General features: G+C 37.6%; 2 protein-coding genes and 1 long non-coding RNA gene across 3 annotated transcripts; all 3 read right to left on the reverse strand.

The window, feature by feature from the left end:
• Nucleotides 1–403: 403 nt before the first annotated feature.
• LOC139941195 (juvenile hormone acid O-methyltransferase-like) lies at nt 404–2,679 on the reverse strand. The gene is made up of 4 exons (XM_071937656.1): nt 2,496–2,679; nt 2,083–2,393; nt 1,199–1,334; nt 404–677 (listed from the first exon to the last, which is right to left on the reverse strand). The coding sequence occupies exons 1-4, from the start codon at nt 2,668–2,670 to the stop codon at nt 499–501; spliced, it is 801 nt and encodes a 266-aa protein (XP_071793757.1). The 5' UTR covers nt 2,671–2,679; the 3' UTR covers nt 404–498.
• Nucleotides 2,680–3,775: 1,096 nt separating this feature from the next.
• On the reverse strand, nt 3,776–6,862 carry LOC139940719 (uncharacterized). Its single transcript, XR_011786497.1, has 4 exons — nt 6,734–6,862; nt 5,754–5,867; nt 5,242–5,352; nt 3,776–4,575 (listed from the first exon to the last, which is right to left on the reverse strand). It is a non-coding gene; the product is annotated as an uncharacterized lncRNA (long non-coding RNA).
• Nucleotides 6,863–9,450: 2,588 nt separating this feature from the next.
• Nucleotides 9,451–13,222, reverse strand: LOC139941077 (putative methyltransferase YqeM). The gene is made up of 4 exons (XM_071937499.1): nt 13,039–13,222; nt 12,629–12,942; nt 11,773–11,908; nt 9,451–11,084 (listed from the first exon to the last, which is right to left on the reverse strand). Exons 1-4 carry the CDS (start codon nt 13,211–13,213, stop codon nt 10,906–10,908), a joined length of 804 nt encoding a protein of 267 aa, XP_071793600.1. The 5' UTR covers nt 13,214–13,222; the 3' UTR covers nt 9,451–10,905.
• Nucleotides 13,223–14,833: the final 1,611 nt, after the last annotated feature.

A 14,833-nucleotide genomic window follows, 5' to 3' on the forward strand; every position in this document is an offset into this window, starting at 1 on the left:
TATGCTCTGAAGTAGTTTTCGAGAAAGAAGTAATTTTCCACTAAAGATATTTGAATTTGATTTTGAGACCTCAGAATTAGTTCTTTAGGTCCCGATATCAAGCATCTGAACACACAAAGCTTGTGACAAGGGTATTTTTGCTTACATTATTAGCTCGCAACTTCGACGGCCAATTGAGTTCTAACTTCAAAGGGTTGTTATTTTGTGAACTATGTTGAGATAGGCCTACACCAAGTGAGAAGACTGGTCTTCAATGTCTTTAAACTGAAAGTGACTTATATGCAATATTGAGTTTATTAATTAGTAGCACAGTAATTGGCGTACTACCCCGACTTTACGCCGAAAAGGCATCAGGGTCAATATTTTAAGAAAATACTGTACAAACAAAATCTGGGGCCTGATTTGGGGGGATTTTGTTAAACAACTGTTAACGAACTGGGCAAAATTGACTAAAGCCCCATTATCAACTATGACACTCAGTGTCGACATTAGAGTCTTTTACGTTGACTTCTCTGCATGCATTACCATGACTTTGAATGAGAGGGTGACATTTTGTGTCTGGTCACCGAGTTTTGGTTGGTAGCGAGTCTTGGCCCAGACCCACAAATCTTCCAGACACTCATCTCGTTCCTTCTCGTGAATCATCGTTATTTGCGGCAATTGGGTCTTTAAAAGCACTGTCGAATGAAACACCAAAAACACATTTAAACAAAACATATTCAAATTGGAAATTGTTTTCGTTGTGTCGCAAACAACGGGGGGTTCGGTTGGGGGAACATAAAAATGAAACAAATACAATGTCAAAGTCTAGTCGTTAATTAAGGCTTTTTTAATAAAATGGCATATTCAATGTACTTGTAACAATTGTTGTCATATGTTAATTGATATGTTTTATCAGCTTTTGAGCTGATTTATCGAATGTTTTGAAATCAACCACCTCGATCCCCCCCCCCAAAAAAAAAAAAAAAAAAACCGTGTGGTTTTGACCGTTATGAAAGGTCATCGTGCGGTTATGTTTCAGAATAAATTGTCAAAATGTGCCACAAGCTATAAGGACAGCACAAAGATTATGATTTTATGGCGTGGTCTTTGGGGAATATTGATATTAATAGTGGACAAATTTATCGAAGAAATTGCTGCTTGTGCTGCAACTTCAAGACGTCGCAATGACTATGTCATGTTCTGAATTTGGACTTACATTTCATTTGCTTCTCAGATAGGTCTATGACGTGTTCCTGGACTTCACAATGGGCATTTGCATAACCACACGACCGGAGTACATCCTCAGTGGCTGGTATCGATTTACTCCACAACTGACATTGATTTTTATAGCCCTGACAAGAAAACCATCTGTTAACTTTATATCAAAACAATTTTGCGTCGAGTATAAAGAAAATGAGTTTAAATATCGTTTTTAACAATATGCACTTCAACTATTGTTGTTTTTATAGGGGCTTTTTCCGTACCTGCCATTGGTTCACTTTTTAACTCTCTATTTAGGCCCACTATTCATCTGTGGTAAGGTTGAACCCCTTTTTGACGTTGCACCATTTTACTTACTGTGTTTTTGTGAGCAGAAAGGCCAACGGAAAGTGTTGTTGTATTGTATTCTATTGTATTAGTTGTTGAAAGACGATGACAAGTACCAGTGAGATGTAGATGTAGATGTATAGTAGATCATGATTTATACACAATTTTGGAACGCTATGGGGGCGTCAGACTTACCAGGTAAGTGTCCATTGTAACGTAGTTATGAGCATGCGCACATTACCGACAACAATGGCTTTTACTTTTGTGAGTCTTCTGCCACCAAGCGTCCCGAAAGAAGTGGGACCGGAAGAAGCTCAAACTATCGTCAGAAATGTTTACTTTGGACCTTTAGACAGCTCCAGCTATGTTGCCGTTAAATGCCTTTATCTGTACTTTTTGATGTTAAAATAAATCATAAAACCTGCGCAAATGTCAAATGACAAGGATGTATTTTCTCAAACAATATGGCAGAAAATGATCATCATGTCTACACAACTTTCAACACATTGAACAAGCATGTGCATATATCTATACCGGCTCACATGTACGTACCTTAACATATTTACTCCATTTGACATGGTCTTCTAAAAAATAATCTGCGGAATAAAAAAATAAGTCGACAATGTGGTTGTCCATGATGATTAGAGCTTCCCCTCCCGGTTTCAGACAATCACAAATGCTCCCAAGTGCCTTGATGACGTCAGGAACCCAATGGAGAACATGGAAACAAACAACTTTGTCAAATTTCCCGCGCAGATCAGGGTTGTCACCGACAGTCTGTGCGTCTTCCAGCAGATACGTGATGTTGGAGGAGGAATTGTTTTTCATGGCAAAGTCCAACATTTCTTTGGATGGATCAATTCCTATAATAAAATTTAAAAAGTAATTAGGGAATAGTCTTCTGGTTTGAACAAGCTACCTGGTTAGGACGATCCTCAAACCATTGTTAATTTTTCGCAACTGACCTGTGACTTTGCCGACTTTGAGCGCCGTTAATTTGGTATCTTCACCGGTACCACATCCCACGTCTAGCACGGTATCCTCGGGTGAAAATGTCAGCTTTTTCTTATTGGTCGTTATGATTGCTCGTTGAATGACCCTTGCGTCACCACAATAATCGCTACAGGCAGAAAAATTCATCTTGGTCCGCAAAAACAGTCAACAACAGTGTCTACCGAGAATTACCAAAAACCTTTTAAAACGTTTGAACGTAACTCCAACTCGCCTGTTCTGATTGAATCTGAACCTAGACCTATTTCGTTTGTTGTTTGTTAACATCAAATTGCAACCGATCTTTGCACCAATGAAAGCCATTTTTGTAAGCCATCGAAGGCCAAATTTAATTTAATCAATTGATGCAGAGTTAATACAGGTTTTTTTTTCACATGCACTGTCGTGGTCGTTAGTGTGCAAAGATTATGATTATGCAAAATCGGTCTTGCATGGAGTTAAAAATTGACCTCCATGCAATATGGTTTTACCTTATGTGAGCTTATTGTGTGGCAGGAGATTCGGTCCTCCCATATTATGGCAAACTGTGTACAAACTTCTTCTGGTAGCGCCCTCTTTTAAATCATCCTCGTCAGCCCATGTTAATTTCCCACTCGGTTACGGTCATTGTATCCCCATTCAATCAGTACTTTCCTGTAAAATGGCCAAAATTAATTTAATAAGTCTTACTCTCTGAACCGATGCTGCTCCGCACACAATTTTGTTTACAGTTTTACGACCCAAAGAATCGTTATGGGCTGAAAGCCATTGGACACTAACGGTAAACAGTATTGCCCAAGGCCTGCACTTCGTGTGTCACAACTTACATATTAAATAACAAACCTGTGAAAATTTAAGCTCAATCGGTCACCGGAGTAGTCTTGGCCCAAGACTATGGTGAAGGCTTGATTCTGGATAGTGTACTAGATTTCAAGCCGTCCAATTAACTAAATCATACCGTGGCGGGCGCGCTTTGGCGATTCAACCACGAGTAGTACACTCTAAATTACAAGGATTTAAATTTAAATCCACAGGATTAAATTTTAAATCTTTCAAGGATTGTCGTTAGGGACCAATCAGCGTGGATTTAAAATTAATCTTTCAAAAGATTAAAACAATTAGTCTTTGGAGGATTAATTTAATCAATACCAGTGGATTTATTTTTTCAAATCTTTACAGATTTAACCTTCACCCGTTGAATGATTTAAACCTAGATGCTAGCAATCTTTTCGGATTCATTTCTAAGTAATACCTTGGGATTAAAACATTAAACACGATTTCTGAACCAGCAGGAAAAACAAAACAAAGTAAAAACAACAGTTTTAAAATATTTGCCTTCAAATTTTTATTTTCAAATATACAAGTTAAATAATACACATAGTTTCGACAATAAACCTCGACATACATTTGACCTATGTTGTCCATACATAGAAAAGTTCTATTTTGTAGCTACATGTTTATCACTCAAGGGTTAAATCTGCAATTTCATTCAAATATTCTAAGAAGATTCGAGTGGTTGTTAACCAGTTGTTTACAGCCTCTAGGCACATTTGAGAGATTTAATTTTAAAACAAAACAATTTGTTTGTTTCCTAGATGGACAGTCTAGTTACGACACTAGCTTTATTTCAAATAACTTGTTTAAAAAAAAAGATATTGCCACAAACAATTTGTTAAATGCTTTTGAATTAACTGTTGCACTACCTTTCTCCTACAAATTATTTATTTTAAGCAAAACTGTATGCTGTATCCAAGGGAATGCCACTTCAAATTAGATTTGTGAATTATGTTTGATATCAGTTGGATAACCGGATTTCATTGCAGCAAGGATCTCCAAAGTTGTTGGTTTTTCAGACTGACCCACACTAAAAAACGGATTTTAAGAACTTATCAAAAGTTTCAACTACTGACGACCCCCCCCCCCCCACTAACTGGTATGCAATCCATACAAAAGACAAACTGCTTCAGCTTTCTCTCAGGGAAGTTGTTCAGGTTGCTGTATCTCTTTAGATGTCAAGTTTGTAATTGCTTCATCGATGTGTGTGCTACTCCCCTCCTGTATTTGAAAAAAAACATGCTCGTGATAATGAAATGTTCTCATTTGAAATGCAGAGTTTTTTCTTGACCGGTTTGGAAAAAGGGGTGGGTTGTTTAAGTCCCAAAGAAACGTATTTGAAGAATTCTGTCCCTGGTCGACATAACCATGATCCAAAAACATGTATGTATAATACAACAAACACAAAAGTGACCCTTGGCCTGTATGTGAATGTGACCTTGATATAGGTAAATCCGCATGTTTATGTGACAAGATTCAATACTTTCAAATTACTCAGCTATTATAGGGGCCCCTCAAACGTGGATATGTGATTGTTTTTCAAATAATATTATTATAAACTCACTCCTTGTTTATAGCAAAAGCAATTGCGTCAAAGAAATCAAGTTCTAAATAAATGTGAGTTCTTTCTGATAGAGCTGATTTAAATAACATTGTGGCTTAAAGTGGAATTAGTAGGCCCAGGTTTCACAAAGAGCTAAGTTTGATTTTAGCTGCAAATCAATCGCAGTTGCTAAGTAAAGTGTGATGTCACAATACAAATTAGCATGGTAATAATGACAATTTATCTTGCAATGAATGTTATTGCTTAGTGAAATGGACCACTGTTAATACATTTCAGTAACATAATTTTAAACAACCTCCATCTATAGGGGAAATAGTACTTACCAGTTTGTTCTGAATAATGTTCTGAACCTCAACAGCTACAATTGAAACCTCTTGACTTCTACACTGGATGAAGGAAACTGTAAACAGCAAACACTAAGGAACAAAGGTCACCTGAAACATGAAAACATCCAGACGACTGTTAGTGTTAACAAACCCTCCACATCATTACCATGGAAAATGGTAGCATTAACTAAATGTAAAGTATATGTCACTGTATATGTTACGGCGGTTGTTTTTCTGTTGACCAGCACACAATCGTTGAATATAAAAAACATGTCAGTCTCTATTTTCTAGTTTATGTTATTAAGGCTCTTGCAATAGGGCTCAGGTGGCCATATGCAAACAAACCACTCGTTTTTAAAAACAGTTTTGTATTAAATTATATCTCCCACCATATCGTAAAAAGTATTACTTTCCTTAGCAACCATGCCAACTAATGCAAAATTTTAATTGTATCTTAATTGTATTATATGGGAATAATATATCAACGAAAAAACACAAGACGTGCTTACCAGCTTGATCTGACTATTACTTATGTTGGAATTTGCATCAGATACAATTGAAATCTCTTGACTTTGCCTGAATGAAGAAAACTGTAAACAGCGACCAGAAGGAAGACAGGTCACCTGAAAAATGGAAACATTCAGACGATAAAAATTAAGAAAACCTCACATTATTATAAAGAGTTTTAGTAGTAGCCTATGGAACTTCAAACAAAGCTTTGACTAGAGACAATTTGGTCCAACAAAATTGTGTCATGTTTTGTTTTTTTTCGACTCGCAAAAAATCTGTGCATTATATTTTCCAGGATTTAGGACTACATTTTCTTAAATTATTTATTCTGCAAAACAATACCACTATGGGTTCACTCAAGATATGTTATTAAAAAGAAACATGATTCTCTAACTAATTTAAATTTGCTAGCCTATCGAAATCGTTCTTTCTTTATTTTTAGAGCACAGAGTCTAAATTAGACACGTTTCTATTGTAAAATATTGCCCTATCTACATATATTAATTATCATGTTGGGTGACCAACAAAAGCAACACCAAACAGTAATTTAAAACACTTCCGTTCGTGAACTGTAGAGAGAGTATATGCAACGGGGAGCTGAAATCTGGTCCGCCGTCGTCGCTGGGAAAAAATGAACTTGGTGGGGGAAACTGAGTGAAAATCGGTCTTAAATTCACTCTTTTCCTCTTCAAGTTCGTTGTATCTGTCTATGCGGAGTGTGGTCATGGCCATGGACATGATAACGTTTCTCCATGGAATGGTTAATGTTTGGTTTATTTAGTTAACAACGACGTTCACACTGACGTTAATACAACACCAAAATATACGTGGACGTTGTATAAAATGTATAACATTAACATAATTTCGTCGAGATATAATTTTTACCACAGGTCATGATCGTCGTGTAAACAATCATTGCAAAAACCTATCCATATCCTATCCGATATACTACGTCCTACATAAGATTGGATTCACCTGCCTCATGAAATAATATTGAAGTTTTGCCTCCTTACTGCCGACTGTTCTGACCGAAGAAACTTGTGTGACTATGAATGACTGATCATCGTTCATGTACGTTTACATTTGTAATTGAACGTGCGCGTTTAGCATGCAGTCGGTTTATTTTAATGGCTGCCGACAAAGTTTTGAGTTGTACGTTCGTGCAATACGTCACGAAATCGCGTCACGCTGATTGGTCCACTGTCCATAAAGTTGGCGTCCTTTTTTAATCGTTCGGAGGATTGAAAAACAAAATAGACTCTGCGGATAATTGTTGATTTATTAAATCGATTTGGACTAAAAATAAATCTTTAGGATTTATTTTTATTTTAATCCTATAAAAGATTTAAATTTAAATCTCTGTAATTTAGAGTGTACACTATCCAGAATCAAGCACCATAGTCTTGGGCCAAGACTATCATCGGAGTCGAGAGAAAATTACGGGAAAACCCACCATTGTTTCGCCGTGTCACGACATGTGTTTAATAAATCCGTAATTCTCGATATCGAGAATTTATATTGTTTTAATGTTTTCTCAAAAAGTAAAGCATTTCATGGAATAATATTTCAAGAGAAGTCTTTCACCACTACCTTCTGTAAACCCTGTAAGTTATTTGTAAATCTGTGAACTTCGGCACTCTTCGGGAATCGGCACTCTTTCATTTTAGACCGAATTAAATGTAGTTATATTTTTACATCTTTTGTTTCCTTCGTGCGACTTTTGTAATCTTTTTAAAACAATAAAATAAGACATTTTGTTCCTTTTCATTAAAAATGCTCAACTTTGGGGAGCAATGTACAATGTAGGCTGCCTGCAAATGTTCGCAGTAGTATCATTTCGTGTGAACCTACAAATACCGACTTTATTACAAGACTGGGAAGTGAGGTATAGCTACTTCCCATTAGTCTTGGAATCAAGTCGGTAATTGTTGTGACGGCCGACCGGAACTATTTTAGTTGTGTACCGTACGCCCACAACTTTTCGTGTGTCACGAAAAGATCGTGAAAAAATATTGAGACTAATTATTCTCATGGTATAGCTGCAACGTTAAATTATTTAACATGCCCACACTGGTACAAAAATACACGTCTTCGAATGTGTTTTACTGCTCAAAAATGGCTGTTTTAAAGGCAGTGGACACGTTGGTAATTGTCAAAGACTAGCCTTCATAGTTGGTGTATCTCAACATATGCATAAAATAACAAACCTGTGAAAATTTGAGCTCAATCGGTCACCGAACTTGCGAGATAATAATGAAAGAAAAAACAACCGTGTCTCACGAAGTTGTGTGCTTTCAGATGCAAGTTGATTTCGATACCTCATCTAATTCTGAGGTCTCGAAATTAAATTTTGTGGAAAATTACTTCTTTCTCGAAAACTGCGTTACTTTAGAGGGAGCCGTTTCTCACAGTGTTTTAAAATATCAATATCTCCCCATTACTCGTTACCAAGTAAGGTTTTATGTTAATAAATATTTTGAGTAATTACCCATAGTGTCCACTGCCTTTAAGGGTGAAAATGTGTGTCAAACCTAACAAAATTTCCCACTGAAGTTCCCTCGTTGGTGGACGCTCGATGCATGGGGGACACATTCTCGGCTACCCTGAAGCCGAATCCAAAAGCCGAAGCCGTCGTTTCGAAAAGGGTCTATGTCAAGGTCCTACTTTAGCCTGAACATCTGACGTCACACTTCGAAGCTCGTGAATAACGCCGTATGAGAGTGCCCTCTAGCGTTGGTCAATCCTTGTCCATCTTCACCTTTCACCTAGTAAATGCAGACGACCGCAAGAAGTGCAGTCAGACGTCACCTCGGACCAATCAAAACATAGATACAGAATGTTTGCGTCACTACACTTTTATCCAATGACATCATTGTATCCTCCAATGAAATTACTGGTTCTGAAAAGCAAGTACCTGTCTTCATCATTGTGGATAAAGACAGGGGACCAGTCTAGGTCCTACTTTGAAAACATGCTTTTGTGTACTGAGTGCACAAACAGTTCAGTTCACACACGGTTTTTTGTTATATTGAATAAATCACAATTACGGTCATTCTTGCCCAAGAAGTTGTATCTCCTTCAATCCTTTGTTTTGAGCTACATTTTTAAGGATCACCAACATATTCTTACTATTGTTTACTGTCACAGCCCCATCATTAAGTATTCAAAGGTGGTGGGGTGATTGATCCTTGGGTACTGGACACCTTTGGTAAAGACAAGTATTCTCACTTGACGGTGTATCACAGCAAATGTAGACTTGTGAACAAGTCGTTAAACCGGCCCCACGCGCTGAGATAGTGCTCACCCCATCGCTAACTGATGGCTCCCCGATTTCGTCGAAATCGGGGAGCCATCAGTTCGCGCGAGAGCAGTGATCTCGCGAGAGCAATATCTCAGCGCGTGGGGCCGATTTAACGACTTGTCCACAAGTCTACAGCAAATGCATAAAATAACAAACCTGTGAAAATTTGGTCGCAATTGGTCATCGTATAGTTGCAAGAGAATAATGAAAGAGAAACACCCTTGTTGCCCAAACTTGTGTGCTTTCAGATGCCTTATACAAGGCTTCAAGCCCGGAGTCTTTTAGTTTTAATATCCGAGTGAGAAACGACAGTTACCTCTTGCTCAAAAACTACGTTTTTTCAAAGGGAGTCGTTTCCCACAATGAGTTCATACTATCAACAGCTCTCTCCATCGCTCGTTACCAATTATGTTTTTATTCTAACAATTATTCTGAGTAAGAACTTGTTTCCAGTGCCTTTTAAATTACATTATAATTCCTCTCCATCGCTCGTTAAATTACCAATGTTTTTATTCTAACAATTATTCTGAGTAAAACCTTGTGTCCAGTGCCTTTTAAATTACATTGTAATTGCTCTACGTTGCTCGTTAAATTACACCAATGTTTTTATTCTAACAATTATTCTGAGTAAGAACTTGTGTCAAGTGCCTTTTAATTACATTATAATTGCTCTCCATTGCTCGTTAAATTACCAATGTTTTTATTCTAACAATTATTCTGAGTACAAACTTGTGATACGTGCCTTTTAAATTACATTGTAGTTGCTCTACATTGCTCGTTAAATTACACCAATGTTTTTATTCTAACAACTATTCTGAGTAAGAGCTTGTGTCCAGTGCCTTTTAAATTACATTATAATTGCTCTCCATTGCTCGTTACCAATATGTTTTTTTTCCTAATAATTATTCTGAATTATTACCAATAGGCCAGTGTCTTTTAAATTACATTTTAGCACTATGGGCCCGCACCCAAACTCTTTGAGCTGCTTAAATAAGCAGAAAAAGAATCGCTTTAACAACTACCTGATGGGCTAATATCAACTGGAAAAAGACAAACTATACATTGACATGCATTGGCTTTTTATCACACAATCTTTTACTTAGCTTGAAAGCTAGTAGTATGCTCATTTCTCAATAGTGTTTTTTTTTTTAACTAAAAGTGAATTCTTTACATGCCCAGCTTATGTCTAGTGACAACCATATTGAGTCCTTTATCTACCCAGTAATTGAGCTAGTACCTATTTACGCCGAAAAGCAATAGGCCAATTATTACTATTAGGTTTTGAAAATACAACAGAATTTGGGGCCTGACTACGACCTCCCACACACACCCTCTTAGATTATGTGGAATGGTCCAGGATATTAAGGAATTTGACTACCCCAGTCATTAAACTTTGGAGAAATTACTTAATATGTGACCACAATGCATACAATATGTATTATCAAACTGCCCTTTCCGAAGTTAAGTAAGTAATTTAACAATAGCCTACACATGACTTATGGCTTTGTTAACGGTAATCCCCTTGACATCAATGAATGAACGATACCCCCCCCCCCCTTCTCCGCCCCTGCAGAGTTTTAGTGTCATGACAGAACAGCAAGTTTTTCGAAATAATTACGTCATCGATTATGTCAAAACGTTAATTTTTTTCTAAAAAACGTTAGTATTTCAAAAACTCAAAAGATCAAAGATATGAATTAGCTTCAGTAGCGCATTTACTCTAAAAAAATATTTATGTAATAAAATATAATATAAGTTCTATTTGTTGTGCTCTTTATTAAAAAACTGTTACCGAACTAGGCAACTTTGAAAGACATAATGTGACATTTGGTGTCGACTTTAGATTTTTTTTACACTGACTTCTCTGCATGCATTACCATGAACTTGAATGAGAGGGTGACAATTTCAGTCTGGCCACCGAGTTTTGGTTGGTAGCGAGTCTTGGCCCAGACCCACAAATCTTCCAGACACTCATCTCGTTCCTTCTCGTGAATCTTCGTTATTTGCGGCATTAGGGTCTTTAAAAACACTGTCGAATGAAACACAAAAAAAACACATTTAAACAAAACACATTTAAACTAGACATTGTGTAGAAAAGATTGTAGGTTTCGGTTGGTTACAGGGTGTATGTACTTTTTGTAGGACCAAAAAAAAAACACAATGTCCACAGATTTACACTAAACTTACACAGTTTAAAGATAATGATAGTAGAGCTTCCCTAAAAATATTATGTGCTGAGGTGCTGTAGGTTTGGGGCAAAATTATTTCAAGCATTTACAAAACGTATTTTCATGACATTAATATTTGAAAGGGAAGCTTTCCACTATCATTATCTCCAAACCCCGTAAGTTTAATGTAAATCTATGGACATTTTGAAAAAGTACCAAAATCCTTTAAACAAAAAGGGGGAAACACATGTCATTTAAGTCTGTTCGTAATAAATCATGACGGAACTCTTTCTCAACGTGCTGTTTTGACCCTAAGGAAAGGTCAACGTGTGGTTATGTTGACAAATAAAATGTAAAAAGTGCCACAAGCTATAAGATGCAGAAAGATGATGACTTTATGACTCTTGTTAAACATTTTAAGGCAATTAGGCCTTTTTATTTTTGTTTTGGGCTTCCTGATTGTGCCTGAAATAAAAATCAAGGTGGGACGGTGCTGTAAGCTCCGAGATGTAGCAATGATTACATATGTGGTTTTGAACCATGACTTACATTTAAATTGCTTCTCAGATAAGTCCGTGGCGTGCTCCTGGACTTCACAATGGGGATTTGCCCAACCACACGAACGGAGTACATCCTCAGTGGCTGGTACCGATTTAGTCCACAACTGGCATTGGTTTTTAAAGCCCTGACAAGAAAACATACTTTATAAATGAAATAATTTTGCGTCGAATAAAAAGAACAGGAATTTGATTAGTACAGTTTTATACACACTTGGGAAGAAGCCTAGACTTGTGGACAAGTCGTTAATGGTCTGCCGCGTTGAGATAGTCGAGTTGTGGCGGTGCTCTCGCGCGAATGCTGGTTGCGGGTTGCCCACTTCTACAAGGGACCGTAGTTGCGAGAGCAGTAGTCTCGCGGGGCCAGCAGTCTCGCGAGAATACCGCGGGAATCATTGTTGCAGTAACTCCTATTGACAAAATTGATCTTTCCTCTGATTCAGCGTGAATCTAATAGCGGGAACTTTTAAAAGCTGTTTATATCAATAGGAGTTACTGCAACAATGAAAATGGGCACTTTTCACCTGTAAGCACATACCGCAACAACAATACCCGACCGATTATAACAAACAAGGTGTCAAGATCACCGTAATTAATATTTCCGTCTCCTGGTGTTTTCATTTGTAGAATACGAGTAACATTTACAAAATTATAGGTGCTTTTCCAACAGCTTCGTTACTTTTTTTGCTGTCTTTCAACACTTACATCTGCGATGCTTTGGGGGAAATATTGCTCCAGTGACATAATGTGACTGTGAGCCAAATTCCATGATTGAATCATCAAGGAACAATTTTCCCCAAAATGTTCCCGACACCCAAAACAAAACCAGAAATCTGTGCAATCTCTACCTTTGCATATTGACCCCATTTGATATGGTCTTCCAAGAACTGATCCGCCTCAAATATTACATAGTTGTCATCTTGGCTGTCCATGATGATTAGAGCTTCCCCTCCCGGTTTCAGACAATCACAAATGCTCACAAGTGCCTTGATGACGTCAGTAGGAGCCCAAATGAGGACAAAGAAAGAAACAGCTTTGTCAAATTTCCCGCGCAGATCAGGATTGTCACCGACAGTCTGTGCGTCTTCCAGCAGATATGTGATGTTGGAGGAGGAATTGTTTTTCATGGCAAAGTCCAACATTTCTTTCGACGAATCAATTCCTATAATACAATAAAAAAAAAGTAATTGAGGAATATTCTTCTGGTTTGAACAAGCTACCTGGTTTGGACGATCCTCAGACTGTTTTCAAAACTGACCTGTTACTTTGCCGACTTTGAGCGCCGTTAATTTGGTATCTTCACCGGTACCACATCCAACGTCTAGCACGGTATCCTCGGGTGAAAATGTCAGCTTTTTCTTGTTGGGCGTTATGATTGTTTGTTGAATGACCCTTGCGTCACCACAGTAATCGCTACAGGCAGAAAAATTCATCTTGGTCCGCAAAAAACAGTAAACAACAGTGCCTACCGAGAATAACCAAAAACCTTTAGAATCGTTTGAACGTTACTCCAACTCGCCTGTTCTGATTGAATATGAACCTAGGCCTATTTCGTTTGTTGTTTGTTAACATCAAATTGCAACCGATCTTTGCACCCATGAAAGCCATTTTTGTTAGCCATCGAAGGCCAAATTTAATCAACTGCTGCAGCAGAGTGAATGTCGTTTTTTTCACATGTACTGTCGTGGTCTTTAGTGTGCAAAGATTATGATTATGCAAAATTGGTCTTGCATGGAGTTAAAAATTGACCTCCATGCGACATGGTTTTACTTTATAGTGAGTTTATTGACCCAAGGCCGTATTGTGTGGCTGGAGATTCGGTCATCCCATATTATGGTAGTCTTGGTTCCAAGACCATTGGTGTTGCGCGGTGACACACAACCAACGTTCCGATTATGCACGGCAAAAACTGTCCACGCTTGTAATGAACGAACGCTAGCGGGCGCTGTTTCTCTGATTTACGGATCTCAACATGTCCTGTGCTCACCATGGTCTTGGATATTTGCAAATTGAAGGCGTGGCCAGACTATGTAAATTACTTTTAATGTATGCAATATTCATATCACGTGACGAATTGAAGATGACTATTCAAACTAGATCGAGTCAAAGGTCAATATGATCGGCGGTCTATTTTTAATAATCTTTGCTCAAAGAGTGATTCCGTGGTCATTATAGGCCTATTAAAAGGAAAACAGTGAAATTTTAAGTATAGGTACCTATTCAGATTATGGATACGTGACGATTTGAAATCGTAAATAATGGTCAAAAATCGAACGTAAAATTAGCATTCAGAGAGTCCGTGTATCGGACGCTGTATGGCCCCACGGCGTGGAGCAATCCGAACGTGAAATAAGCCTTGTGGAATATCACGTACCGCCCATGCCGTGTCTCGTGGGGGTTAGAGGTGTTAAATCCCAGGCGCTATGAAATCCCAGCTTGCGGGTGTCGAATCCGTTGTTTCTTATGATCGCAACGTTCCAATATGCTCCATTTTAATTCATGGCCCCTAATTTCTTTTTGTTATAAGTTTTCAGGTAATTTTGATGATGTCAAAACGTAGGAATATCGCATATTGTTATATTGACAGTGTTATTGTGTGAGTAGCTTAAAAAAATTATGAGAATTTTTTATAAAAGGTTTAAATAAAAATAATGCTAAAACAAAATTCCCTCAAAGCATATTTTTGTCAAACAAAGTATTATTTTTTTAATTCTGTGAATGAAGAGTTATTTTTGAGGTAACAAATTAACTGGGCAACTAGTGGAATTTAATGACCCAACTATTCGCCTCAAATAACTGGGAGTTGAATAGCAGTAGTCGCCGCTGGACAAGCAATCAAAACTCGAAATTTCTCATGAGTTATTCCAAAAGATATTGTTACGACTACATTCCCAAAAAATGTTATATGGTTACGTTCCAAGCTACGCAGCTACTCGGCTACGTTTACGTTCCAAGATACGCTTAGGTCTACGTTCCTTCAAGTTACACTATAATATCAAAAGGTATGTTTTCAAGCCCGAGTCAAGCTACGCTTACATTCCAAGATACGCAGC

The sequence above is a fragment of the Asterias amurensis genome, chromosome 8 (genome assembly GCF_032118995.1).
Source record: "Asterias amurensis chromosome 8, ASM3211899v1".
Taxonomy (NCBI): Eukaryota; Metazoa; Echinodermata; class Asteroidea; order Forcipulatida; family Asteriidae; genus Asterias; species Asterias amurensis.

Coding starts and splice junctions, on each gene's coding strand:
- LOC139941195 (XM_071937656.1), bottom strand. CDS start 2,670: ATGAATTTTTCTGCCTGTAGCGATTATTGTGGTGACGCAAGGGTCATT. Junction 1,335..2,082: donor AATGGAGTAAATATGTTAAG/GTACGTACATGT, acceptor TTTTCTTGTCAG/GGCTATAAAAATCAATGTCA. Junction 678..1,198: donor ATCTGAGAAGCAAATGAAAT/GTAAGTCCAAAT, acceptor TTCATTCGACAG/TGCTTTTAAAGACCCAATTG.
- LOC139941077 (XM_071937499.1), bottom strand. CDS start 13,213: ATGAATTTTTCTGCCTGTAGCGATTACTGTGGTGACGCAAGGGTCATT. Junction 12,943..13,038: donor CAAAGTCGGCAAAGTAACAG/GTCAGTTTTGAA, acceptor ATTGTATTATAG/GAATTGATTCGTCGAAAGAA. Junction 11,085..11,772: donor ATCTGAGAAGCAATTTAAAT/GTAAGTCATGGT, acceptor TTCATTCGACAG/TGTTTTTAAAGACCCTAATG.